The sequence below is a fragment of the Pseudopipra pipra genome, chromosome 13, assembly GCF_036250125.1.
Source record: "Pseudopipra pipra isolate bDixPip1 chromosome 13, bDixPip1.hap1, whole genome shotgun sequence".
NCBI lineage: Eukaryota > Metazoa > Chordata > Aves > Passeriformes > Pipridae > Pseudopipra > Pseudopipra pipra.
Genome location: NC_087561.1, coordinates 2,385,516 through 2,411,298, shown reverse-complemented (window position 1 = coordinate 2,411,298; position 25,783 = coordinate 2,385,516). Strand labels below are relative to the sequence as shown.

General features: G+C 56.4%; 1 protein-coding gene across 3 annotated transcripts in view; it reads right to left on the bottom strand.

Moving 5' to 3' along the window:
- FRMPD3 (FERM and PDZ domain containing 3) overlaps positions 1-25,783 on the bottom strand; it is a 59,471-nt gene that overhangs the window by 21,895 nt on the left and 11,793 nt on the right. The window contains exons 2-12 of one of the 3 annotated variants that reach the window (XM_064669593.1): positions 8,478-8,640; positions 8,138-8,240; positions 7,724-7,769; positions 6,377-6,481; positions 5,230-5,337; positions 4,550-4,681; positions 3,892-4,011; positions 3,626-3,762; positions 2,711-2,834; positions 1,962-2,051; positions 872-1,051 (exon numbers count right to left, since the gene is read on the bottom strand). In XM_064669593.1, coding sequence (XP_064525663.1) covers positions 872-1,051; positions 1,962-2,051; positions 2,711-2,834; positions 3,626-3,762; positions 3,892-4,011; positions 4,550-4,681; positions 5,230-5,337; positions 6,377-6,481; positions 7,724-7,769; positions 8,138-8,240; positions 8,478-8,628 — 1,296 coding nt within the window. In that variant the 5' untranslated portion in view covers positions 8,629-8,640. Of the gene's footprint in view, positions 1-871; positions 1,052-1,961; positions 2,052-2,710; positions 2,835-3,625; positions 3,763-3,891; positions 4,012-4,549; positions 4,682-5,229; positions 5,345-6,369; positions 6,482-7,723; positions 7,770-8,137; positions 8,283-8,477; positions 8,641-25,783 lie in introns of those variants that run through there. The other 2 variants (XM_064669595.1, XM_064669594.1) reach the window with 2 other exon arrangements.

Sequence of the window (25,783 nt, the reverse complement as noted above, 5' to 3'; positions counted from 1 at the left end):
TCTGCTGGGGCCATGTCCCAGCTTGCTAAAAACCTGAGCAAAGGCCAATGGAAGATCTCCTTAGGATCTTGTGGCTGCTGGACCAGACACCAAAGAAGCAAGTAAAGCTCTTGCTGTATTGCTGACTGTTTTTCTGAAGGGTTTGGGACCCACGAGGGGTGAGGAGGGGTGGCAGGGCCTGACCATGGGGATTGACTATCAGAAGCAGCACTGTACCACACAACAACTAGCAGGAGATGGAGGATGACAAGACACAGGGCTCAGGAGGGCATGTACACCAAGGAGTGGGCTCTGTGGGCTGAAGGGGAGGATAATGGGGGCAGCTGGCAAGATACCAGGGGGGAGCTTGCTGGACCAGTGACACAGTGGTTTCTTTTCACACTCTGAGCCTGACACCCATGCCCCACATAATTTCCAGTTCATTCAGCAGTCCTGCAGGGCTCAACAAGTTCCACAAGTGCTGCTAATGCAGGAACCCCCCCAGTCCCCTCCAGTACCTGCACCCAGCCCAGGTATGGCCACGTACTGCTCCTCTCCAGCCCTGAGCTGTCCTGCCTCCAGAGGACTCTGCTCAAACCATTGGGTAGGTGTTTGGGTCATGGCCAGAACACCACCACCCCTGCACCATGGCCCTTGGCACCAGTCCCTGCCCGTGTGGCACAAGGAATCAGATGGGCAGGGGAGGTGCCACAGACCACACATCCTGTGACCACAGCGTGAAAGGGGCTTTGGAGCCTCTAGAAATCCCCACGGAGATGCTCCAACATGCACCTGTGACCTGAATCCCCTCAAGGCTGGCTCCAGACCCCCAGTCTCACACTGCACACCAGCCCCTCTCCCCAGTGCCTGCCTCTATGGAACTAGTGCCTACCTTGGCATCCAGGATGCTTGTCTCCACCCGGGCCACCCCCTGGTTCTCCCTGAACAGCTGGATCTTGCTGACCTTGCTGAACTCTGACAGCACCGTGGTGAGGTTGGTCTTCAGGTCGATGACGTGGCTGATGCCGTGCCGGGGTCCCACCAGAAGGGTGGTGGCTGGCTGCTTCTCATCCTGGGGGCACAGGCACATGGGGAAAGAGAGACAGACGGACAGGGGTGAATAAATGCACCCTGGGGCTGTACAGGCTGTGCCTGGCTCTCTCCATGGAGCCAAGCCTCAATGTTGGCACCTCGGTTGGGTGCCGACGGCCTTTTCAGAGCAGCAGGTGAAGCTGGTGCCATGAACCTGCCTCCCTGAGCCCTCTGCAGAGCCGGGAATGGTGTGCAGGATGCCACAGCTATTTAAAATAAAGCTCTGAACTGACTGTCCACATGAAATATTCAGGCTCGCTGGTGTCACTACACAGAAGTAAGAGCGTGTTACAAATCTGCCTGATCTGACACTGCCTCTGAGAGAAGGAAGCAAAGGAGGGAGCGAATGTATTTTAGAAAAGAAGAAAGACCAAAGCCTTGGCTGGATATAGGGATCTTTCTTGCTCTGGTCTAGAAGGATGCTTCAAGCCAGACGTGGAGGAGAAGAGGAGCTGGGCAGAGCAGTGCAGAAGAGAACAAGGGAATACTTTGTACTCCTTACACGTAGTTCAACTCATAGGCTGGCTGAGAGTCATTGCTTTGGTGTCAGAGATGGGAGAAAAAAGGCAAAGCACCCACACCAGATGCTGCCAGGGCACGATCAAGTTACAAACACATCTGAAACTACTCCAACCTCACTGAGCAGGTCATCTCGTTGCCCAACAGGGTGGCAAGAACAGAATTGACCCTGACCCTGCAGAGCTGAAGATCCAACCTATTGACAGCAGAGGCTCTGAAGGCTTTACTGGGTGGGTTTGGACCTTGTCAGGGCAGAGTAAGAGACTGAGGGAAATAATTTCTGTGGGAGCCACACCTCCCCTGTCTCTCCCCTCCAGCACACTCTCAGGACCACTGCCAGGCCCCTCCCAGCCCACCCTGAATTACCGTACCAGCCCCACAGTGTTGAAGAGGACCCCAGCAAAGGTCGGCAGCTCGTTCAGGATCCTCAGGTACTGCAGCTTTGCCTGGGCTGTGGAGACCTGACAAGACACATCACAAAGATGATAACCATGAGCACAAGGGGAAAAAATGCAAGAGAGTGGTGCAAACTTAGGGGGTCTCAGTAGGAATGGACAGCAAGTGGTCAGGCAGCTCCAGGCATGGGCTGTGCTGGCAGGAATCTGAGACATGGGGTTGGGGGGGGTCTCCACTCCTCTGCCATCCTGGGAGATGCTGGGAGATAACTCAGAGCTGAGGCACAGCCAGGAAGGAGCCCCAATGCTTGATGTATAACCCACACCTCAAGATGTATAACCCTCCTGAGGGATATATGCCCCCCGTCCCCAGGGAGCTCTGAAGGCTGCAGGGCCCAAGGCAGTGGCTCAGCAGCCGCCTCCAGAGCTTTCCAAGTCCAGAAACAGAGATAACAATAAACTGATCTGTGCCACTTCAGCCAAGCTGAGAGCTGGATCTCAGCTGATCTCACCTCTGAACTTCACTGCACTCCCTGAAATCCAGAACAGCGTTTGGAACTGGATTCAGGAGAGAGAGTCCATCTGGCTGTCTCCCTAGGATTTATCTCACATCCAAGGGGACTTAACAACAGGAGCCCCTGAGCAACTGGGGACAACAGGCTGGGGTGGAGGGCAGGCTGAACACCCCACCAGCCCTGAACCAGGGCAGTTTGTGCTGGGCTCACCTTGGTGCCGCCAGGCTGGTGCTGGTGGGCTTTGAGCTGCTGCGAGAGGGATTTCCGGAGGCTCTTCTCTTTGATGAGCTGCAGGAGTGAGGGGGGCAGGAAGGGCTCCAGGCCCCACTCCTTCCTGTGGGGAGGGAAGCCTGCATGAGCTGCCAGGCCAGAGACCCTTGCTGACAGGCAGAGAGGGACAGAAACCAGGGATGCTGTCCCAGAGCATCCTCTTGCCGTCAGAGGGAGCCGGAGCCACACCAGCAGTTCCTTGGTGTCACAGCCAGGGCAGCAGCAGCCCCCAGCCTGGGTCCCCAGGGGGATGGGACCCCGGACTGGTGCCATAGCTACCAGCACTGAGCTGGGGAACAGCAGTGCCAGGCTCTGCAACTGAGTCCAGCTCCCCCTCACCTTTATGTAAGGTTAAGGGACGCAGGGCAAATTCCCAAACCTCTTTTTGGGTCCTCCTGGAGTGCCATCTCCCTCCTTCCTCCCTGTGCCCACTGGGCAAGGCCAGCCTGCATAGATGGACTATGTATGGATTTAGGTCCCCCAGGAGCTGCAGGAGGGCTGAGCCAGGTCTGAACAGCTTGGTGATGGGCTGAGATTACGCAGCCACAGAGCTTTCTCCTTGCCCAGGTTCCCATGGAAATGATCCTGGGCTCACAGCAAATATCCCAAGCCCTGGCACGGCTGCTGCACAGGGCTGGATGTCAGTGTGAGGGGGTCTTACACGTGGTGGGACCAGGGGCTGTGTATCACTGCTGCCGAGGCCACGAGCCAGTGGCCAGCTCAAGGGGGGGCTCCCAGGGCATCTCGTGCTCTGCACCCCAAATCATTGCTTGGAGCACGCCAGTTACACAGGGGAACAGGGAAGGGGCACAAAGGAGGGCTGCACCGAAGGTGGGGACAGGGAGCAGGACTCACTCCACATTCTTGAGGGAGACCTTCTGGCTGGGGCGGGTGGCTGAGACAGTGATGTAGATGTGGAGGGCAGCCAGCCCCAGCAGCATCTCTGGCTTGGGGTCTGTGCCGAAGCGCTCTCTGATCACATCGTTGCGGCTCTGCGGGAGGGAGGAGAGGTGTCCTCAGATAAACACAGGGACAGGCATCTCCCACCTGAGAGATGCCTCCACAGGCCCAGCCTCAGCAGAGGTGTGGGCCATGAGCACCATCAGCTCCCAGTCCCCTACCTGGATGTACAGGTACTCGAATGCTGCAGGATCCCGGCGCAGCAGCTCCACTGGGTCCTTGGGGAAGAAGCTCACACGGAAGAGGCATCTCATGCCATGGTAGTGTGTCCTCTGCACAACCTGTGGCAGGAGCAAAGGGGAGCAGTGAGCCTAGGAACTGTATATTTGCCTGTAGGGCAGGAGACCCCCTCTCCTCTCTTTTGGGGTGATACCCGATTTGTCTCCTCATCCTTTCATCCCAGGAACAGCCCAGCCTTCCTAGGTGTGACAGCTTTGCCTGGTGCTGCAGGGGTTTATGCCACACAAGCTAACACTACCTCCATGATCCCCATTTTATCCCTGGTCCTGTGCAGTGCCAGCTTCCTGGCTCTCCTGGGCAGGTCAAGGATGTTCATAAATGCTGTCTGTAGCTCCCCTGGCTGGAACCTAGAGCATCTCCATGGTGCTGTCAGTGTGGAATGGGTAAAACCCTGCTTGTCTCCCTCTTTGGCCACTCTCTTCACCCCTGAGCATGCAGGACCACGCCAGAGGCAAGGAGAGGCTATGCCACTGCACAGCACAACCCCAGCCAAGCCCCACACTGGGGGCAGAAGAGCCTCTCTGTGCCCCGGCCCCTGCCCAGGGCCATCCCAACACCCTCCCACACCCAGCAGCTTACATGGGCCAGCGGCTGCTTGTCCTGGAGCAGCAGGAAGCGGTGGCTCTGCTCCGGGCTGGAATACTCCAGGACCAGGGCAAAGTGCTCGATGTGCCTCAGTGACAGGCGGTCCTGCAATGTCACCATCACGTCCTGCAAACATCACAGACATCCTTGGCTGTGAGGCACTGGCTGCTTCCCAGGGTGGGAACTGGCACCCCAGTGAGAGCCCAGCCCCTCCCTGGCAGCTGGGGCCATGCTGGTGAAGGATGAGGCCCGGCAGTGCTGACAGGGGCTGTGGGGTGGTACCCAGCCACTGCTGCTCCAAGTGACATTGCAGCAGGAGGTGACCAGCGGCCAGATGCCCAGCACCCCGGGTAACACCGTGGTGGTGCTGAAGGGATCTGCAGGGAGCTGGCAGGGGGACTGGCAGGATCATCCACCCTGGCTGGAGAGCAGGCTCACAGCAAGGAAGAGAGTCAGGAGAGGGAGAAGGAGAGCAAAATCCCATCCCTGCCAGCTGCAAAGCGTGTCGCCCGGGGAGGCAGACGGGCTATCCATCATGCCAGAGCAGCTCCCAGCCAGCCAAGCGCTGCTGCGGCGGCGTTTATGTGCGGAAGCAGGAGACGAGGAAAAATGGAATTGGGCAGGTGGGAGGGGAGAAGTGTCACCGTGCCGCGGGGGGAGGCAGAGGGGCTCACCTTCACAGTGGTCCGGCCGTCGAACGTGAAGGATTTGATCTGCCCATTCTCCAGGAAAACCTTCAGCACATTGGGAATGAGGAGGAGAGCTTCTTTCTTCAACATGTCCTGGCATGTGGGGCCGGCAAAGGGGGAGGCGAGGAGGATGGGGAAGCACGGGGAGACAGAGGGAAGACGGGGAGAGAGAACGAGTGTCAGTGATGGAGTGCTCGTGGCATCCTCCACTGCTCTGCACTTTTGCACTAAGAGGCACATTTCCCCTGGAAACCCAGCACTCTGCTGAGCCATTGAGAAGTGCAGAGCTGAAGCAATTTGGAGCTGCCTGACAGATTTACCCCGCCAGCTCCCAGCAGCTGCACTGGGAACAGAGCATCCCGCTCTGTCCAGCAAATCCCAGTGCCCATGCCTGGCAGCCTGTCCCACTCCCCAGCTGGTGTCCTAGAGGGGAGGCGGTGGCCAGGGTGGCTCAGAGCCTATCCCCTTCTCCTGACCCTTACCCCAAGCCTAACCCCCCTCAACCCAGCCCGTCCCCTCTGCAGGAAGTTGGGGGAAGGCTGGTTTTATTTAGTGAGAAGTGTTTCAATCAGATAATTACCTAATTGATTTCGCTTAAAAATAGAATTTGCTAGAAGCACTTTACAGAGTTGGGTTTTTTTTTTCAGTTTTATTTTGGGGTTATTTTTTTGTATGCTCAGTAATAAAACCTTTCTGATGAAGAGATAAAGGCACTAGGCTGGAACATTGCAGCCTCCATGGCCATGCAGCAATGCCCTCGTGACCCTGCCCCACACACGGGCATTCCTGTGAACCCTCTGGCATCAGGCTGGAACCCACAGACCTTCCTTAGGGCAGGCACTGGCACTGCCTGGATGCCTCCCTTGGGTGCCCAGGGATACTCAGACAGGAACCAGGTTTCTAAGGCCAATTTCTGGGGCTCTGTCCCACAGAGGGATAGGGGATGTCCCCCCAGCACTGACCCAACATGTTGATTGTGCCCAAGAGCATCTGCCCTCTGGGGCTCCCCAGGCCAAATGGCAGAGCCCAAACTGGGAGAGGAGCCCTGTGCCCCCAGACACCTCACACCCCATGGCCCCAGGGACACCTCAAGGGGGTGGTGACACACAGAGGAAGGCAGGGCAGGACTTACTGGGTCTGTCTCGCCGACTGTCACCTGCTCGGAAAATCGGACTTTGGCGGGGTTGGACCTTAGCTTCGCCTTCTTGGCTGCGCTGATGAAAGCAGATTTGGGAGACTGGAAAGAGAGCACTGGGTAAATCACCTGCCTGCCCTCGGAGCTGTGGCATGTCTGCCTGCCTTTGGAGCCATGGTGTGGGGAAAACCAGACACACAGCCCAGAGGAAGCCCCTCTGAAGCCAGCATGATGATGGGGAGTGGGCAGCAAACTATGAAATGGGGAGTGGAAAGCAAGTTCCCTTTGTTGTGGTTTTACGGTGCTGCAGGCGGGGCCAGAACGATGAGCAGCAGTCCCTGAAGGCACACCAGCAGCCTCAGCATGACAGGGGAGGCTGCACCCCCAGCGAGCTCACGTGTCCAGCTCTCCTTGTGCAGGCTGAACTCTGGCAGACACCAGCCAGGTCTTGCTTGGAAGCACCAGCGCTGGTTCAGATCGGAGAGACAAACCCCTTGGATGTGGGTCTACAGCCACAGGGAGATGGGAGAAGGCAGGACCCTGGGCATCCGTGCAGGACATTCTGGTGGCAGTGCTGGGGAGCCTGTGCCTGCACATGCTCCGGCATGGAGACTCATGCCACAGAGCTGGGCATGCCTGATGGTGCCAGCATCAGCTGAGCAGCCTGTCCTGGCAGGTGACCATCCAGGGCCAGGAGGAAAAGAGCTATTTTGGAGCCTGGCACACATCCCCGCTCCCAACGGGGGCGTGCTGGGTGGTGGCATCTTCCCAGCAAGGAGGGGAGCACAGGGGAGCTCTGCACTTATCTCCTTCCCTGACATCAAAGGGCTCAGTGAAGCAGAAATGGGGCCCTGCCACCACTGCCACTGGCAGTGGCAGAATGGTCCTGTCTGCTCCAGCACCACGGGTGCTGAGCCCCGGTGCACCATCACCACTGGTGCCAGCACCACCACCAGCCACACTGCAGTCTGGCACTCCCAGCTCCCAGAGGACAACCCCTCCCTGCCACCTCTGGCATGAGGATGGGTCACTTCATCAGACACATGGGATGTCCTCAGCAAACCGCAGGGGTTTGGGTGTATTTTTCCTCCCTCCCTCTTGCGAGGAGGCAGTGGCAAGGACAGGGAGATGGCTGCACACCCACACTGACCCCAAGGGGCTGCGGCAGCTCTCAGACCCCACAGCTTGGAAGAGCCTTGGGGTGGTGGGACACTGGTCCAACAAGTCAGTTGAGTTGCCTGAGTGGTTTCCTGGGGTCTCTGGGGACCCCACCTCAGTCTCCAAAAGGGCTTTTAACCCCTGTCCTGGCTCCCCTGGAGCTGGCCATGGCCTCGCCAGTCTCACCTGGTGGGTGTGCAGGACCGTGAGGATGATGAAGTCCTTGGCCTTCCTGTGACAGAAAGGAGAAATGAAGGTGGATGGGACCTTATGGTGATGACCTCAACATGTGCATTTGGCTATTGAGAGCACATCCCACCCTTCCCAGCCCGATGGCAGCCAGGACCTCTGTGGGCTCCTTGGGGTGCTTGATAATACGGCTGTGGATGCTTTCCCAGTGCTGCCCACTCCTTGGCCAGCTGGGAACAGGTATGGCATTTGCTCCAAGGCACTCCCCCTGCTCCGGCTGAGGCTTCCCCACCCCAGCAGTGACCATCAGTGACACTGGTGTGCATCAACACCCCAAGGCTTTGGTAGGGGCACAGCAGACTGGCATAAGCCCCCTCCCCAGAGGTGATGGGGGACAACTGTTGTCCTCACCTGACAAGCTCGATGAATCTCTCTCTGGGGGCTTCACTCACATCCTCATCGTTGATGGCCAAGATCTGGTCTCCTGGCAGGAGTTTATCCTCAGAGGGGCCGCCTGCCAGGAGAGAGAGTCAGGGCCAATCCAGGCATCCCGGAGCTGCGGGGTGGAGGGGAAGCAGGAGGGTCCCAAGCATCCCCAAAGCATTTGCCCGTGTATGTGGCTGTGGAGCACACCCTGCAGGCCCACAGGAGGGGACAGGAGCGCAGGGAGGGGTCCCGCTGGGGAGAGGTGCCGCTGTGCTTCCCGGCACGCCCCGGCAGTGTCCGGGGATTGCCCCCAGCCCCTCCGTACCTGCTGCCACCGACCGCACCACCACCGGCCTCTCGCTGCCAGCCACAAAGCCGAATCCGTAGAAGGGGTGGCGCTGGACCGTCACCTGTCGGAGCGTGTCCGAAGGCAGCTGCCCACATTCCATATCATCGCCACCGCGCTCCTCCGGCATCACATGGCTGCGCTGTGGAGCAGAGGGACAGGCTGTAACACGCCCCACCACGGCAGCTCTCCCCACTCCCACCGAGCCCCCTGCGACCTGCAGAGCAGCCCCACTCCACCTGCACCCTGCCCCAGCACTACCAGTCCCAGCAGCTTCCTGGGACATCCACAGCCCTCGCCCTCCCGTGCAGAGCGGCACTGCTCAGTGCCTGTCCTTGCCACAGCGCCAGCAGCTCAGACACGGGGACATTCGTGGAGATGTCCTCCAAGGGTAAATCATACCATCTACTCCCAGCATCTCACTGTCTAATCTCTGCTTCAGCATTTCACTTCATTAAACGGAAGACCTGTGTGGGATAAACTACTGGTGGTGTGGCTCTCAACATTCCCTGAGGGATGGCACTGCTGTGGGGTTCAGAGGAGACAGTGGCCCTGGCACAACAAGAGGGCTGTCTCTGCTGCTCTGTAGAGGTTTAAGAGCAAACTCAAGTGTTGGCTTTTTCCTGCTGTGTAACATGGCTGTACAATACTAGAGATAAGTGGAAAGAAGTTCAGCCAGTCTAAAAACTGGGATTAAGGCAGGCTCAGCCATGGTACTTCAACTGAGTCTCCACTGCCAGCCCAGGGACTCCTTGAAGCACTGACAACGAGATGGGAACACCCATCCCAGAGCAAGGTCATGTCAAAGCTGCCCTTGGCATCCCGGAGCAATGCCAGCCGTGGCTCCAGGCTGCTCAGCAGGGCTGTGAGCCTGCGATGAGGGAGCAATCCCAGCACCATCGGGGTGGCCACAGAGCACAGCACAGATGGCAACAGGCACAGCCACAGCCAGGAAAACAAAGTGATGAATGCGCTGCTGTTTCTGCTGCTCATTGCCTGCGCCTGTCCAGACTATTTAGTCTATTTAAAAAAGATCCTTCCCGGCCTTTTGATGACACTCCAGTTGTTTCATTTCTTATCAGTTTAGAATTTGATGCATCATCCATCTCATGCTATCTGTCTGCATTTCTGACACCCCCACCCGCTCCCAGCGCCGTTACACCCGCTGCAGAGCCAAGGGGGACGGCACGTGGGGCTGGAAGGGGATGGGAGCTTCTGGCAGCTCCACGCCAGCACACGCAGCTCTGGGCTTGAGGACATCACTGCCAGCAAAGACAGCCCTGTGCCAAGCCTGATCCCCAGCTGACTGTCTTAGTTTAACAAGATTACAACTTGGAAATTAAGAAGAAACAGAGGGGGGGGTAGGGGAACGACACTGGGAAAAAATTCCAACATCTTTTTTCAAACCTAATGATGGTGACCTACTCAAAATCCTGTAAGAGAGCAGAGCCTGGCTCTGGCCCTGCTGCCATGTGTCCTACAGGAGCCAAGGAGAGCTCTGAGCACCAGGTGCCTCTGCCCAGTGTCAGGGATACAGCGCTGGCCCTGGGTGAGCTGTGCTCTGTGGTGATGGGGTGTCACCACAGCCAGGTCCACTGTGACCCATTCCCAGTGCCCAGCTGGACAGGTACCCGTGACTTTCCCCTCTCTCATGCAGCTCCATGGCTGGTAAAGCAAAACAGTGAGACCTGGAGAGGGGAACTGCTAAGGAGAAGAAGGGTGCAGGCATCTCCTGGGGCAGGGGACCCATCAGCAGCCTCAGCAGGAGCAGAACCAGCTCCATCACCAGGGGAGTGCAGCTGTGGGGAAGCACAGACGAGACCCTCTCCCCTGTGACCATCTCTGTGCTGCCTCATTAGCTACTCTGCTACTCCCATGAGCATTGAAAAGAACAACAGTAACAACAACAACAACAAAAATCACACTATTCAAACAATTTTCTCGAACAAACATTATCTAAAGCCATTGTGTGCAGCTGAAAAGGGGACTGAATGTAGCACTGCATCTCCACAGGCCTGGTGTGGCCGACAGGAACACCTGGAATGTGCGGGGATGGAGCTGGCTGCCACTAGGCAGCAGTCCCTGAGCTGCTGGCTTCCCAGGGGACACTTCCGTTTTCATCCCCCCTGCACTGCTCACAGCAATTCCAGCCTCCACATCCACAAGTCCCTGCAGCACATGGACAGGAGGATGAACGGTAGGGCTCAAAGCACTGGGATGACTCAGAGGTGTGGCTGAGCTCAGTGCGACTGCTCTGGGGAAACAGAGGCAGGGGTTTGCTCACCAAGCCACAGCAAAGTGGATGACAAGTCCCAGACCAGAGCTGCCCAGTCAGACCTGCTGCAGTCCCCAGATCTGTCCTTTTGTGTGCAGTCTGGGGGTCGGTCTCACTCTCACTCCTCCCCACGGAACCCGCAGCTGAGCCACCACCGATGACCGCCCAAGGACCAGGGACAGCAGCCTCTCACACAGCCCAGTTACCATCAGAAAAGGTTAGCCAGGAAACCTCTGCAGCTTAAACAGACAAAAGGAAAAGAAAGCACACCTCATTTCAGCCACAACCAGTCTGCCATCCAGTGTCAAAGGGAAGAGGGGAATAAAGAGATGGATACTGACAATAAAAACTCCTTTACCAGGCTCTTAAGCTGCTCCTCTCCTGATAAGACTTTGACGCTGCAGAAGCATTACGAGGAAATTAAATAAAAGAGGACGAGTGTCCTCGTAAGCAGGACTTATCCACTCCTGGAGAAGCAGTAATGTGCTCAGCAGCAGGTACAACATGCCTTCCCCAGGCTGTGGCTCTGAACTTCCTTCCTGCAGCAGCTCTCCCATGCTGGGCTTGGGGCACAATGTGAGCTCACCCTGGACCAGAGCAAGAGGTCAGAGAAAACCAGCAGCAGCAGGTAACTCTCCCTTGCACAATGCCACCAAGGCACAAAGTCAGTGGAAAATAGCACAAAGTAAAAGGACTCTCCAAGAGAAAGCCCCCTGTGCCTGTCAGCAGCAGGAGCCCACCACAGACATGGCCCTGTGGGAGGATGTCTGCCCCTGGCTCTTCATGGTGTCTCGACTGACATGGCATGAAGATATCCCTCTCCTGAGGCTTGGGCACTCATCTTCTGTACTCAGAGCTCAGACACTGATCTGGTCATGCTCTACCACACAAGGTGAGAGAGACATCAGCTCCATCCAGTCACTCCCCATCATTATACACCACCAAGGGATGTGCCTTCAGCTTCCTGAGCACCTTCAGACCTCCATGCCACAGAGCAGGGCTGAACCAGGAGTCCTCATCCCCCTCAGACAGAAAAAGGCAGAGCGGGAGTTACTCCAAAAGCTGACATGTTCATTTTTAATTTCCTACTGCAATAAATTTCTGCTTCCTCTGAGAACTGGTTTTCTCCCTTTGCTTTTAGTGCTGACTGGCCATCTGCCACCAAAACAAACCAGTACCACCTGCCCATGAGGAATGATGGTCTCCATCTACCCAGACACTCATTTCCAACTGCCTTCAACCAGGATGGCACCAGGTGAAAACACTCCCTGCAGCTGAAGAAGGGCTTGGGGCTGAGCTCAAGGATGGGGACTGGATATGGAATGTCTTGCTCCTTCTGCAGAGGGGCAGTTTGCAGGGGTGGATGCCAGCTCTCCTCCCCCTTCCTCTGCTGCCGTGAACAACCCAAGAACAAACAGAGCCTGTGGATTCCTGTCTCTCCTGCTGCAAAACCATGCCCGGCTCCTCCATCTGCCAGGCTGCAGTTGGTGAACGGCTTGCGAGGCATGTGGGATCTGGAGCACGTGTGGCAGCGGCAGGAAATGCTGGGGAATGGGCCAAGAAGTGTTTTTATGTGGAACATATGGCAGCTCCAGCCTCGTACCCTGGTCTCCATCTCAGATGGAGCCCGTGGGGCTGCCAGGGCGCGTGGGGACCAACAGCAGGGGCAAAAGCAGAGTGGGCAAAGCTGGCTGGCACAGGACCCACCACGACATACAGCCCTGCTCCATCAGCCCTGTATCTGCACCCAGCAAGCATCTGGTCACCTTGGAAGATGCCATTTGGCCCACGTTAACGTGTCAGACGTTCCCAGCAAGGGCAAACAGATGCTGTACTTCCAGAGCACTGCAAAGCTGCTTGGGCACACAGCACACACAGAGCTTGGCGGTCTGGTAACGCCTGCCCCTGCTCTGGCAGTGTTTAACAGCTGACTGGAGCGAGGAGGGCTGGGCTGAGGGGTGCCAGCCTGGCTCAGACCAACATTAAAGGCAGAAGAATGACTCAAGCCTTCACAGCTGAAGTCCTTCATGGCCCCAGCCTGAAGAACCGCAGCCTGCGTACAAGCTCTGCCATATGGCCCACGACCCTACCCCCTGTGCCCCAGCTTGGACTTGCTGTCAATATTGGGAATCAATTTAAAAATCAGCAGAGCTGCTCAAAAGGATTAGCTTTACCATTGGTGCTGGCTCTGTCCTGAGCTGGAAGGTGAGCCAGGTACGCTGCTGGTACAAAGGTCGGGTGCCAGATGGCACCCCTCCCAGGGCACAAACACTCCTGGCCCTCAGTGCAGGGACAAGCAGACGGTGACCAGCGTCCCCCCGCACTGCCAGGGCTGAGCTGCTGGAGAAGCTCGTGAGTGGCCAAAGGCAGCTGTAAATAAGGAAGCAGCAGCCGCAGCCTGGCTCCGGGCAGCAGCTGCAGCTCTGCCGCTCAGCCTGCAGCCTTTTAAAGGGTCCTGGCACTTCAGCCAAACACAGGCAGAGCGGCCAGGAGGAATGGGGGCTAGCTGGGAATCCCAGGACCTGGGATTGTGGCAGAGATGGGCTCAGTCCTCCCTGGCAGGGAGTGGAGCCAGCTCGACCTGGTGCTCAGGGGGTGAGAGGGGCCATCCTCAAAGCAATGGTGCTTATTACGGAAAATACAGCGTGAACGTGGCTAACAAAGACCCTGCACCCCAACCTCCAGACATGCTCAGGTCAACAAATGTAGCAGCTTCTGCACAGGGAGGGACTGTCCTGAAACAAGCCCTGTGAGGTACAATCAGATGCACCACTGAGAACCTGAATCTCAGCCTGTATCGCACCTTCCACAGGCAAACACTCACAAACATTGTCTTCCACAGGTAAGACTTGGGTTCTCCAGGCTAGAAAGGAGAAGAGGGACCGTGATGGGGCCCCTAAATCCAGCCTGATACTGGGCAGGGAGTCTGGCACTGCACGAGAACTGGAGGGCACCTGTGGAAGGAGGTTTGACACATGGAAAAGGCAGGACTTCGCCACCCAGGAGCCAATTAATCCCAGGAGCTCGCTGCTGCAGGATGCTGGGGAGGCTGTAAATTCCACTGGGTTTGAAAAGCAATTTCTGGAGCCAGAGGCCTCCACAGCTCCCATGCTATAGCTTGCCAAATCCTGAGAGAATTTACACCAAAAAGAGTCTGACTGGAATGAGCCCTCTCCCTCAATACTCAGCAGGAGAGAGGACCTGAGCCCACCCTGCTGGCACAGTGATGGGGCACATACCCCCCTGTGCGTGGGCTGCCCGGGGTGCACACACCCAAATGTGCCCCTGGCTGCCTTCAGGAGGCCCTCAGGCTCCAGGGCAGGCACTAAGCAGTGGTGCCACAGGGCACTGGGTACCTGTGGGAGTGAAGGATGCTGAGTGTGAGACAGTGACAACCTCCAGGTTGTCCACATCCACAGCCTGGCCACGTTCACACAAACTGGGGACAGGCTGAGGTGCTGTGCAATCTGCCTGAATGCCCCCCAAAGGCAGTGGGTTCCCTTATTTGTGCAAGTTTCCACCCTTCCACCCACAAACACCATTCTGTTCTCAGTGCAAAATGTTTTTACCAGGGGTTCTCACCCAGGTAAAAAATGTTCTCCTCCAATATTCCCTATGATTTTTGGCTGTTTAAGGGATTTTTGTTCTCCCCAGCTGGAGAGGCACCTTGCCGAGAAGAGGATCAAAGCAAAATCTTTTAGCAACAGGGTCAGGCCCAGAAGGCTGGGCTCACTCAGCAGAGGAGCCATTGCCCTGGGGCTGCTGGCAAAGCTGAGCAGAGCTGGAGAGCCTGGGCCAGAGGAGAGGGACTTGAGACAGGCAGGGCCTCCCTCACAGTGCTCCAACCAGTCTGCCTGCAATGAGATGAGATGTGGAGAGGAAAGCTCGTCTCCTCTCTAGTGCATTGAGCACATGCCCTGAGCACGGGCTGCAAAGCCACACAGTGGGATGATTTTTTAGGGTATTTTTCATTCCATTTGGGGATGCCCAAGCAGCTGAGCACTAATCCAGGGCCTGAGAGAAACTGGTCTCCAGCCCCTACTCTAGTACCATCTGCTGTGGTGACCAGGGGAACTGTTACCTTGGTCCTCTCCTCCATGGTGCTCCAGTGGAGCCCCCCTTGCCCAGCCAGGGCAGGGCTGGGGAAAACGTTACAAATTCAGAAGGAATTTTATCTCTGCCAGGACTATAGGAATACATTAAACAGACAGTGAACACTGGGCTAAAAGGAGATGAACACGTAAGAGGATTAATCAGAGATAAGGAGCAACAGAATAAAATTTGCAGCACTTTTCTCCCTTATTTGTGTGACGCTTCAGCTGCATGATGGGGGGGCTAGGAGTGATACCAGCTCCCCACCACAGCCTGGCCACGCTCTGCCACTCTGTAACTGCTGCTGATTGCACCATGCAGCTCCTGCCTTCCCCAGTTCCAACTGTGTTGTATTAACTTTGCTTTCTGGTGGTACTGGAGACAAACAGCCTCTGCCCCATGGGGAGCACGGGGCTTACACCAGGCAATGGGTGCCAGCCCCAGGTGCTCCTGCCCCTCTCCTGTTGGCACAGGCAGCTTGGACCCAAGCTGAGCCTTTCCTGCAAGAGACCCCAAGTGCACACAGCGTGTCCCCAGCGCCTCATGTTCCGTGGGGACAGGCTCTGGCTGCTGCATGGCACAACACGGCAGCCCCTCTCTGGCAGTGAGGCAGCAGGAGCTCCCCCCACACTTGCCTGGGCACCCGAGGCCCACCTTGCTCCAAAGGATGTTCAAGAGGAGGAATTTATTCCTGCATATAAAATTCAGAGAGGAGTTAAATAAGGGGGGAGATTTACACATCCTTTACATTCCATTAGCAAGAGGGCACAGCCTGCATCCCCTCCCAGGCAGCAGTAAGGAAGATTTAGGGAGGCTGTCAAGCTCCCCTCTCCCACAGCTGGCAAAGAAGCTTGAAAATCCAATCAAGCACTTTCCTTTGGGCCTTCAGGAATACCAGGACTTTCACTCTGGATTTACAGAGAGCAATTTCCTCAGCCGATGACTTGGAGTGCTATCTCCACCAGCACAGCACAGAGCAGGGCAGGGAAGGGGCCTGGGGGAAGGGATGCTGAAGCAGGAGGCAGGACAGCAGGAGTGATAACAACATCCCCAGCCCAGACGGCTGCGTGACAGCCCCCGGGTGCAGAGGGAGCTGGGTCAGACTCAGTGAGCTCACCCAGCAGCTCCAGCAATCCACAGCCCTGCCCTGCCAGCCTGGCCAGGGGGAGAGCTCACCCTGACATACAGGTGGCAAATGCTGGAGCATTTCTGGTGGCACAACACTGGTGAGACAGTCCCCCAAGCCATGACAGAGCTGGCCCACAAGCTTCCTCCGTGGCAGCAGGGACTGTCCCACCAAGCCCCCAATGCTGTCACCAGCTACTGAGCTTCATAGGAACTTGCTTATGGAAGGTGACAAACACAACCTCACAGGATCCCCCTCTATCCTTGCCTTTTCTAGGACCCCTCTCCATGCTCCAAGGCTCAGTACAGCTCTTGAGCTGGTGACAGATAAAAGCAAAAATATTAAAAAAAGAAAATGCAAAGGAGCAGGGGAGCCTTTGAGTGTGACGCTTTCAGCCTGGGGCTGCCGGCATTTCTAGCAGAGAGTCTTAGTTTATACTTTATAATCTCTTCATAATCAGCTCCCAGCTCTGCTGCCTGTGCCAGTGTGCCCCGGGGGGTGCAGGGTGAGGAGGGGACTCTGAAAGCAGCAGCGAGTGAGGACAGCGTTACTTCCCAGGTAGCCAGGCCTATATTTAGAGCCACACCTGCCCACGCTTACTGTTTCCTACACGTGTGTGTACTAATGTTGTACTGAAGCAGAAGCCTCAGAACATAGCACCTGTCTGTTGACAGGAGATGTGCATCTCACCAGCCACGTGCCTCTTCGCCCACGGGGCACCTGAAGGTGCAGGAATAGTCACAGAATCACAGAATGGCCCGAGTTGGAAGGGACTTCAAAGATCATCCCTGTGCCATAGGTAGGAACACCTTCCACTCGAACAGGTTCCTCAGAGCTCCATCCAGCCTGGCCTTGGACACCTCCAGGGATGGGGCACCCACAGCTTCTGTGGGCAACCTGTGCCAGTGCTTCATCACCCTCACAGTATTGTTTCCTAGTATCTAATCTAAACCTACCCTCTTTCAGTTAGAAAGGGACAGGGGCTCACAGAGCTGCTCCTGCGGCAGCACAGTCTGACACGCACACCCAAGGTCCCCTCGGGATGCACACATGGATGGGCCTCCATGGGACACAGGCACCTGGTCCCTGTGGGATGCATGCACACACTGCCCCCCCCGTGGGACAGAGGCAGGGGTGTTGGGAATGCCCAAGGGACTGCCTGCCCACGGCACAACTCCGTGCTGGTCCCCCAGCAGGCCACTCGCCCACTGGCACACAACCCCCCCACCAGAGCTCCCAGCCAGCACCCGAGGTCACACTCACCAGGCTGTGGCAGAAGAAGGGGCGCAGATGCCAGAGCAGCCCTTTGGTCCCCCTTGGGGTACCAGATGGGAGCAGATCACCAGCAAGAGCAAGGTGCTCACTCCCCACGTGCTGCGTGGGTGCCCACACCACGGGCGCTGCTCCGCGGGGCTGCAGCACTGCACACACCAAGGCATTTTGGAAGCATCCATAATGGAGAGAAACACCCCGACAGGGACTAGATGACTTATAAATATTGATGTCATGAGTTTGCCTCCCCCTGCCAGAAGAGAGGGAGCGACAGCTCAGGCTGCTGGTGGTACCAGCAGTGACCACCTCAACCGGAGCCAGCACACCACCGGCCACATCCTGCATGGAGATGCTGCTGTGGCTGCTGCTGAAGGCACGGCCATTCTGTCAAACATTACACACCAGGCTTCATAGCAGCAGACCTCAGCACTCCTGCTGCATAAGAATCTGATGATTTTCTGAGTTCCTGCTGTAGTAATGAGCTTGATCAGCCCATGCAAATCAGTCTCCATTTGAAACCAGCTTTCTCTAATCGAACCCACTCAGTATCTGCCTCCTGAAGTTTTCACACAGATTGATCTTCCCCATTTCAGGTGTGAAAGGCAACTGGGGAAGGGAATGGTTTCACCTGCCCTGGCATCGGACCCATTGGAGCTTGATGGCAATCCTCAGCCTAATTTCTCACGTGTGAGTTGACATCGTTTACAGAAACAAAGGGGCTTAGGCTCTGAAAACCCATCTCCTCTGGCAATGGATTATGTCCTTACATCATTCCAGTCATTTAGAGGAGCATTTGGATAACGGAATTTACACAATTTAGCCCTTGGTGTCAGTGGGTTCAGCAGGACAGCCCCTCCACCATGGCCTATTTTGAATATGCAAATAAACCACGCACAAGGAAATTAATTCTGTTAAGTGCAAGTGGAAAAAGCAATGCCAGTTCTCATCCATTTCTGGCTGACATTTTATTTAACAGGCTACTCATTTGCCCCAGTGTCCTCAGCAGCAGCAACAACCACTTCTGTAACCTTCCATAACTCACTGCCAGCACCTTTCCCAGGAGCCAAACTGGGGAGGGCCAGTGCCTCCTCCTCCCTCCCAGAGGCAATTAGCAACAGTGAAGGTGTTACACAGCAACCTGCCCCTCGCTGTTCAATGCCACAGCTCCAGCACGGGCTCCAGGAGTCCTTGGACAGCACCCACTGACACCCCAAATGGACAGGTAAACCCCAAACCTCATCCCTCAGGCATGATCCTTCCAGGGATGCCTGAGCCCTCTTCAAACTGTTGGAACAGGGGCCCCCTGAACTCCTAAGAGAGCCTGGGCTGGAGCCTGAGCCAACCTATGCAAATCTGTGCTGCACACACCTCCCCCAGCTCCATGGACCACAGACCAGATGTTTTGGGGTGCTGTACCCCGAGACGTGCACAAGCCCAGTAATGAGTGAAAGCCTGGGGGACACACACAGCTCTGCTCTGAGCCCCCATCCAGAGCCAGGACCCCTCTCGATGTCCGTCCTGCTTGGGTTTGTCTCACTCCCTCCTCCCTCTTTTTTGATCATCTCCAGAGCCCTGCTACGGTGTCTCAGCTGGACTGCAGGGACCAGTTCACCATCCACAGCCAGGGCAGAGACAGAGAGCAGGTCTTGGAGCCTGTGCTCCTGGTGCTCCTGGACCAGGCTCACGCTAAGCCTAAATGAGCTTTGCCGAGGGGGAAAAGCCCTCCTGCAGAAGGTAAGGAGGGTGTCTGGAAGGGCGTCTCAGCCCTGCAGAGAAGGGGACAGGGCTGCAGGGAGGGAGCTGCCTCTGGAAGGGGAGAGTGGGCTTGCAGCAGCCAGCTGGTCTGGGAGACCACAACCAGCATGGCTCTCCCCACCAACTGCACTGCACTCTTTCTTTTTTTTCTCTCTCCTTCTCTCCAATTTATCTTTTTGACACGTTCAATGATGCTTCTGCAGACTGAAAACAATAGAGACAGAGTTTCAGCCAAGGCAATTTCAGAGCTGAATCAAAGCTAAAATAACCTAGACACAGAGCAGCTGAGCAAAGGCAGCTCAGTGAGGGGGGGACAGAGCAGTGCAGGTGCCCTGTCCCCTCCACAGCTCCCACTGCCTGGCTGGCATGGGGGACAGCAAGTCCCACACAGGAGCTCAGTGTGTCTCGATCTCCCCCTTTTGCCTGCCATGCCTTCTGGACCTGGTGACAACATCTCCCCCCTCCCACGGAGGCAAGTCCCCACCCCAGTGCAAAGTCAAGCCTGGCAGCTGCAGCTGATTAAGTGCCCCCTTGCCCGGCACACGGGCTCGTGCTTTGCATAGCAAGCACCAGCGTTTGCTGTCCTGACCCTACAGCCCTGCAGAGCAACTCAAATCTTCCAGGTAGAGATTTAAATTTTTTTTTTCCCTACAGATGCTACTCTGCTGCTACGTGAAGGAGGTGGGGAGGGGGGGGATGGATGGACAGACACACGGGCGGGGAGAGATGGAAGATGAGCTGATTTCTGCCAAGTGAATATTCTAACTGGACTCCTAACAAGGAACAAGACACAATCCTCAGCATGACTCAGCCTGGAAACACATGCTGCTTCCCATCCCCACTGCCAGGACTGGCACATCCCCACTGCTCAGCCATTGTCCCACAAAGGAGCAGCCCATGGCTGTCACCTCAGCACTCACTCCAAATGCTTTTCATAGCCAGGACAGGTAAAGCCAAGCAGCCCTTGGTACATGGACAGGCTGATCATGCCAAAGGCAGCCAGGCAAAACGGGGGCTGATGCTGTGCAGGACAAGCTGTGCATGGCTGACACGTTGCTTGGTCTCTCACAGACCTCCTGAAAGCAGCTGTCAGAGCCCGTCTTGTTCCAGCTCCCTGCCTCTCCAGACACACCGGTAATTCTGCTTCACCATCCGTGTTCCCTCCTTTGTTTCTCTCTGAGAGAAAGGGTTTGAGCACCCTGAGCCTCACTGTTCTTGAAAAGCATCAAAAGCAGCAGGCAGAGCAGAGAAATGGGAGGTACAGGATTGCAAGCATCTCCCAGGGCTGGTCTGCGAGGACACCAAGTGCCCCCAAGTTCCTGCCAGGGGGACAGTGGTCCATACAGGACACTGTTGACATCCTGGGTCAAGCTCAGGGGGCCGGAAAAGGCAGCATTATATCCTTCTCCTCCTGCATTTTACTTGTGAAATGCCACATCCAGCTCCAGGGTTAACTGTGGGGCTGGGCAGGAGCTTCCTCAAGTGCCTTGTCTGGGTGAGCACCACATGAGCATCCCGAAGGGGTCAGTGGCTACCACAGCCCCAGGGAGCCTGAGCCACCCCCTTGGCTCCCCAGCCAAGGCACTGTGAGCAACTATATGCCACAGCTTGCCCAGGTGGGTGCAAACCCCCATGCTGGGGTGGGAGGCAACGCTTGGCTCGTGCCAGAATCTTCTAAGGGAGGTGCTTGGCATCACTTTCTTTGGGCTCTTCTCCGCCCTCCCCCCAGTCGGCTCCACCTCTCTGGGTGATACAGCCCAGTGCCAGCTGACACGGGGCTGATCATCTTCCTGAGGACACGTAAATAAACCCACAGCCCTTCTCCCTCCCCAAACACCCGGGGAAAGTGTTACCCTGCTTACGATAAACGCCGTGGTGCGGAAGCCAGGGAGTGACAGCTCTTAGATGGCATGTCAGCTCCAGCTGTCCCAGGAGGACGTGTCAAACTGTCACACAGCATTAGCTGCAACACGTTTACTGCACAGCGCCCTGCAACCCATACCACCACCACGGGGCTGTGGCACAGCACCCACAGCCCCCGTGTGTGGGAGTGTTGCCTCCACTCTGGGACCTCTCCGGGCAGTCCCCTGGTCAAGGGGTGCCAGCCACTGCTTTTGTCACCTGGCTCCTTGTGTATCTTGTCCTGCAGCAGGACACCCACGTCCCGCTGGCCATGGCCTTTGATAGACTGGTGGGATCAGGCTGAAACAACCACCTGGCTGCCACTCGAGCACCAGGAGTGGGGCAGGCATGGAGGGCCTGGGTTATGGGTATGGCAGGGGGAGGGATGGAGACACCATGCTATGGGCCTGGGCCAACTCACATCCACACTGCAACAGCTCTCCAGCAACACATCCCCAGTAAGGGAGCTGGTGGTGGCAGGGAGAGCTTGGCACGGGGCAAGACACCTCCCCATGCCAGTCCTGGTGGGGCTGGCTGAGTCCCCTGACACAGCCCCAACTCCCCACTGCCATCCCCTCCCTTGCCACATGCTATCTGTGCCCTTGAGCTGCTGCAGCATGAAGCAAACAGATCTGCCTACACCACCACTACTTTGCCTTCACCAATGGGGACTGGAGCAAACCCATTTCGGGGCAGGTTGAACCCTCTGCGAGGCAGTGGTGGAGTCTTGGAGGAACTTCAGGGGAGAGGCAGCAAAGCTGGCACAGCAGCAGTGGCTCCCCTCGCCCACCCTGCCTGTTCACAGCACCACATTCCCATGCAGAGAGCCTCGCAGAGCCAGGATCAACACTGTTCCTCATCTGCACGCGGAACCACCGCCCGTGGTCTCCACAGCTGTCACCTTGGCGCTTCTGGAGAATGACACTTCGTAGCCGCTGGTGGGAACGCATCAGATGACTTTGTCCTGAGTCACAAGAAGCGGGAGAGAGAGCTGAACTTGGCCTCAGGAGTTTGCCTCTCCTTCCTTCGCCTGCTCTCATCGACGCTTTGAGGCAGCGACTGGCCCTGGGCAGCTGCGAGGCCGGGGTTAAGCTGCTTGGGCACCAGCTGGGTTGTGGATAACAAAAGAGGCAGCTGCAGTCCTGCAACACTGGGCCAGGAACGCCTCTAACCAATACTCTCGTTTTGGCCAACAGCATCAAAATCACCTCCCAGATTTTGGAGGTGATTGGCCAACTGCATCAAAATCACCTCCTTTGGTGGACAAGGAGCCACCAGCTCCTGCTGCCTCCTCGGCAAGCTCCAGCACAGCTTCCCCCATTTCCTGCTTCAATGTCCAGATTAAAATCCTTCTGCTAGCCTATAAAAATGTAATCAAAGCGATAACAACAACAATCAAACGCTCTCAGCTGCCTCCTGGCAGCTGGCAGCTCGTTGTCACTGGGAGACGGGAGCTACAAGCTTTGTCCTGGGGCTAGGATGGACATCCACTTGGGAAAGCTGGGGCTCCTGGGGTGAGGAGAGACAGGTTGGGCTTTCAGCTCCCACACTGGGATGCTCCAGCACCCTCTCAGCACTCAGCTCGTTGGCAGGGAGCTGCATGGGCGCTGGGGAGGAAGCTCATGGGCTTCTCCCGCTCAACCACAAAACCAATTATCTTTGTTGCAATTAAAAAGGAGGAGAGACAAAACCCTCTGACCAAGAGCCTCTGCAAATCCTGGCACCAGCGCCTGTGACAGAGGAAGGAGGAGCAGATCTCCTGGCAGAATGGCTCTGAGCCAGTTCACACCTGGGGATGGATTACCCTGCACTGTTGTGGTAATGACAGGTGGTACCAAAAATTTGCAGGACAGAGATGAGATGCTCCCAAGCCCCTGGTCACCTTCTTACAGCCCCATCAGTCCTGCTGCTGCTGCAGAGTGGTCAAGGTATTTCGGGGACTACAGGCAACACGAGGCTCAGGGTTTGGGGCAGTTTCCAGATTGTGCCTGGGGCCACCAAGGCAGAGGCACGGTGTTGGTGACTGAGATGTGCTTCTGTTGGAGGTGCAGCTGGGGGCATTTCTTACACTATGCAAGACTGGGAGATCAGAGACTTATCTGCTCCTTCACAGGCAGGGGCAAGGCTCTGCAGCCAAATCACACAGGGGTTGTGACACCCACAGGTGTTACACCCGGCCTTTGCTCTCCATGCCAAGCAGGGCCATTCCTGGGAAAGCAGCCTGTGCTGGAGCTTGGGTAAGAAGCTGCTGCCTCATCAGCAGAGGAGACTGCAGGAGCTGTGGTTAGCACACCTGAACTTCAAGCCATTCCACAAGGCCCCTCTGCTGAACAAGAGCCAGGTAAAGAAGCGAGTGATGAGACACTGTCATCTCAAACTTCACCACGTGCCACTGGCTCTCTGGATGGGTGCCAGCATGATTCCCCCTGGCCACACGCCCCAGCCTTGCTTTATTGGTCCTGTAAAACCCACATGCAGCGGCTGGAACAGCCAGCATGCCTGCTGACACCTCATTTGCAAGAATACTGCCAGGGGCAGGTAAACACAGGAAAGTCATTAGTACCAGCGTCAGCAGAGACAATCTAACTTGGATCTTATCCTGCCTGAACAGGTAGCAAGGGAAGGCACTGCCATAAACAGATCTCCTCTGAGGAGCTGAGACAAAGCAAACCCAGCATCTTCCTTTTACAGAGCCAAGGGATGGGAGCTGAGACTGGAGCATCCAGCTTCTCTCCTACCACCTTTCCTCCTTCCTGGATGAATCTACAGGATGGTCCCCAGTCTCTGGGGAACACTCTCTTCCCTTCCCCAGCTCAGACCTGGGTCCCCTCTGCGACTAGAGGATTCTGACTGAGGAAAGCACCTTTTTAAATAAATAAAAATAAATTAAATCAGTGTTCTATTGCTGTTACACGAGTGAGGCACACGCTGTGCTGTGCTGGCTGTGATCATACAAACCACCATGTGCACACCCACAGCTAACAGGGTGGGGATGCAGCTCCCAAGGTCTTTTCTCTCCACCCTAGGCAAGACCAGGTAGTGAATGCCTCCTCAAAAATGTCTCTCTAATCAGTAGGGTTACAGCAGGAGCAGACCCAAGGCTCTTCTGCTCGAGTTGTCTGCACAGCCAGTGAAAAGAGGAGTCTCACGAGAGTTGCTCAAAGGTGACGTGGCAGCAGCCAAAGGAAGAATTACCAGCTGCTCCATGCATGGAATACAATTCCCATTAAAGAGAGGAGAAAAAAGAAAAAAAAGGCAAAACACAAAAACCAACCGAGCACTGAAGTGCTTCAAAGTGTCCTCTATCCTAGAAGAACGGATCCTCTCTCTGCCACCGAGAACCCACAGCCTGGGAGATGCTCCAGTGCAGCCTCCTGCATCCCACCACCCACGCTGCTCATTAGAGGGTAACAAGCTGCCTTCCAGGGGGCCACAGAGAGAAATCTCCCCGGGGTCTGTGGGGTCGATGGGGTCTCTGAGGAGAGGTGTTGGGTGAAAAGCATTTTGAAGCCCTACCTCCCCCTGGAAGGATTCAAAGAGAGGGGGTCTGCAGGGTGTGGGGCAAATACTGCTGAAGCATCCCAGTGCTCCAGGCTCAGTGAGCCCCGGGCTGGACTGCCTGGGGAGAGGACATGGACCACAAACCCACAAGCCTCATGCAGCCAGGACCTGACAGACCACTTCCATGGGGAAAGGACCAGGAGAGGAGCCACATGGGGTTGTTAATCGGGCATTCTGCTAATGGGAAGGAATTAAGGGCTTCCCAGAGAGGCTATTCCTTGAGGATTGCAAAGACAGTGTAAACTCCCAGGGGATTAAATCCTGAAGAGGATATCCAACTAGCAGGGAGAGAGGAGAGGCCAGCACCATGGCAGGGATGGTGATTACAGAATTACCTGCCAGCTTTTTAAGACAATAAATGGCATGAAATTTTATACAGATAAATTGAGACTTGACAGAGCTGGAGAAATGGTCTGTGCTGGGGCAGGAGCAGCCTGTGCTCTCTGGCTGATGGCAGCACAGAAGCAAGGCACGGAGGATGGAGCAGGCAAAAAAGAGGAGCCGAGTTTGCACGGCAGAGCCCCACTGGGAGCAGGGGACCAGGGACAGAGAAGGGACAGCGAGCACTGAGATCAGTGCTGCAAGAAATCTCAACCCCTGCTTAGCAGTCAGGTCAGGTAGCACCAACGCTGCCCCAGCACAGGAACAGGACACACTGTTTTTCCTCTTGCACCCAGAGAGCACAGGGATGGTTTAACCTTTGCTCCACAGGCCAGGCTGGTTCCTGTATCACTGCCTGTCCCAGACCCACGGGCACCCAGGACCTGTGGACAGCACACATGGGCTTTGCAAGAGCAAGACACAGAAGTAATTCAATACCAAAATAAGCTGAATGGCAGCAAACCTGAGAGCCATCTTGCAAGCCTGCAGAGAGCTGGCTGCCTGCCTCTCCTTCTCCAGGACTGTGGATGGCTGAGCCCTCAGAGCTGGGCATTTCCCTTGCTCACTGCCACATCCCAACCAGCACCCAGCTGTCCTCCTCACAGCCTTTCCAACCTTTGCCAACTCTGGGAAAGACCAGGCTTTGCTTCTTTTTGTTCCAAGGAAGGCTGGCCAGTTTGCCCCCTCAGGTGCAGGGGTCCTGCCCCAGGCAGCTCCTGGCTCTCCTTGGCAGGGAGGGAGCACACAGCCCACCCAGGCCCCAAGGACAGGGTCCTGGGCTCCCCGTCCAAGCCACTGCCATCAGAGACATCTCCTCCGTCTCTTGGAAACGCTGCCGAGTGGGAGCTGCCACTCAGGGAGTGAGTCACGCTGCTGGGAGGGCGAGGGTGTCTTGCTGGCATGCTAGGCACTGGCTACCAC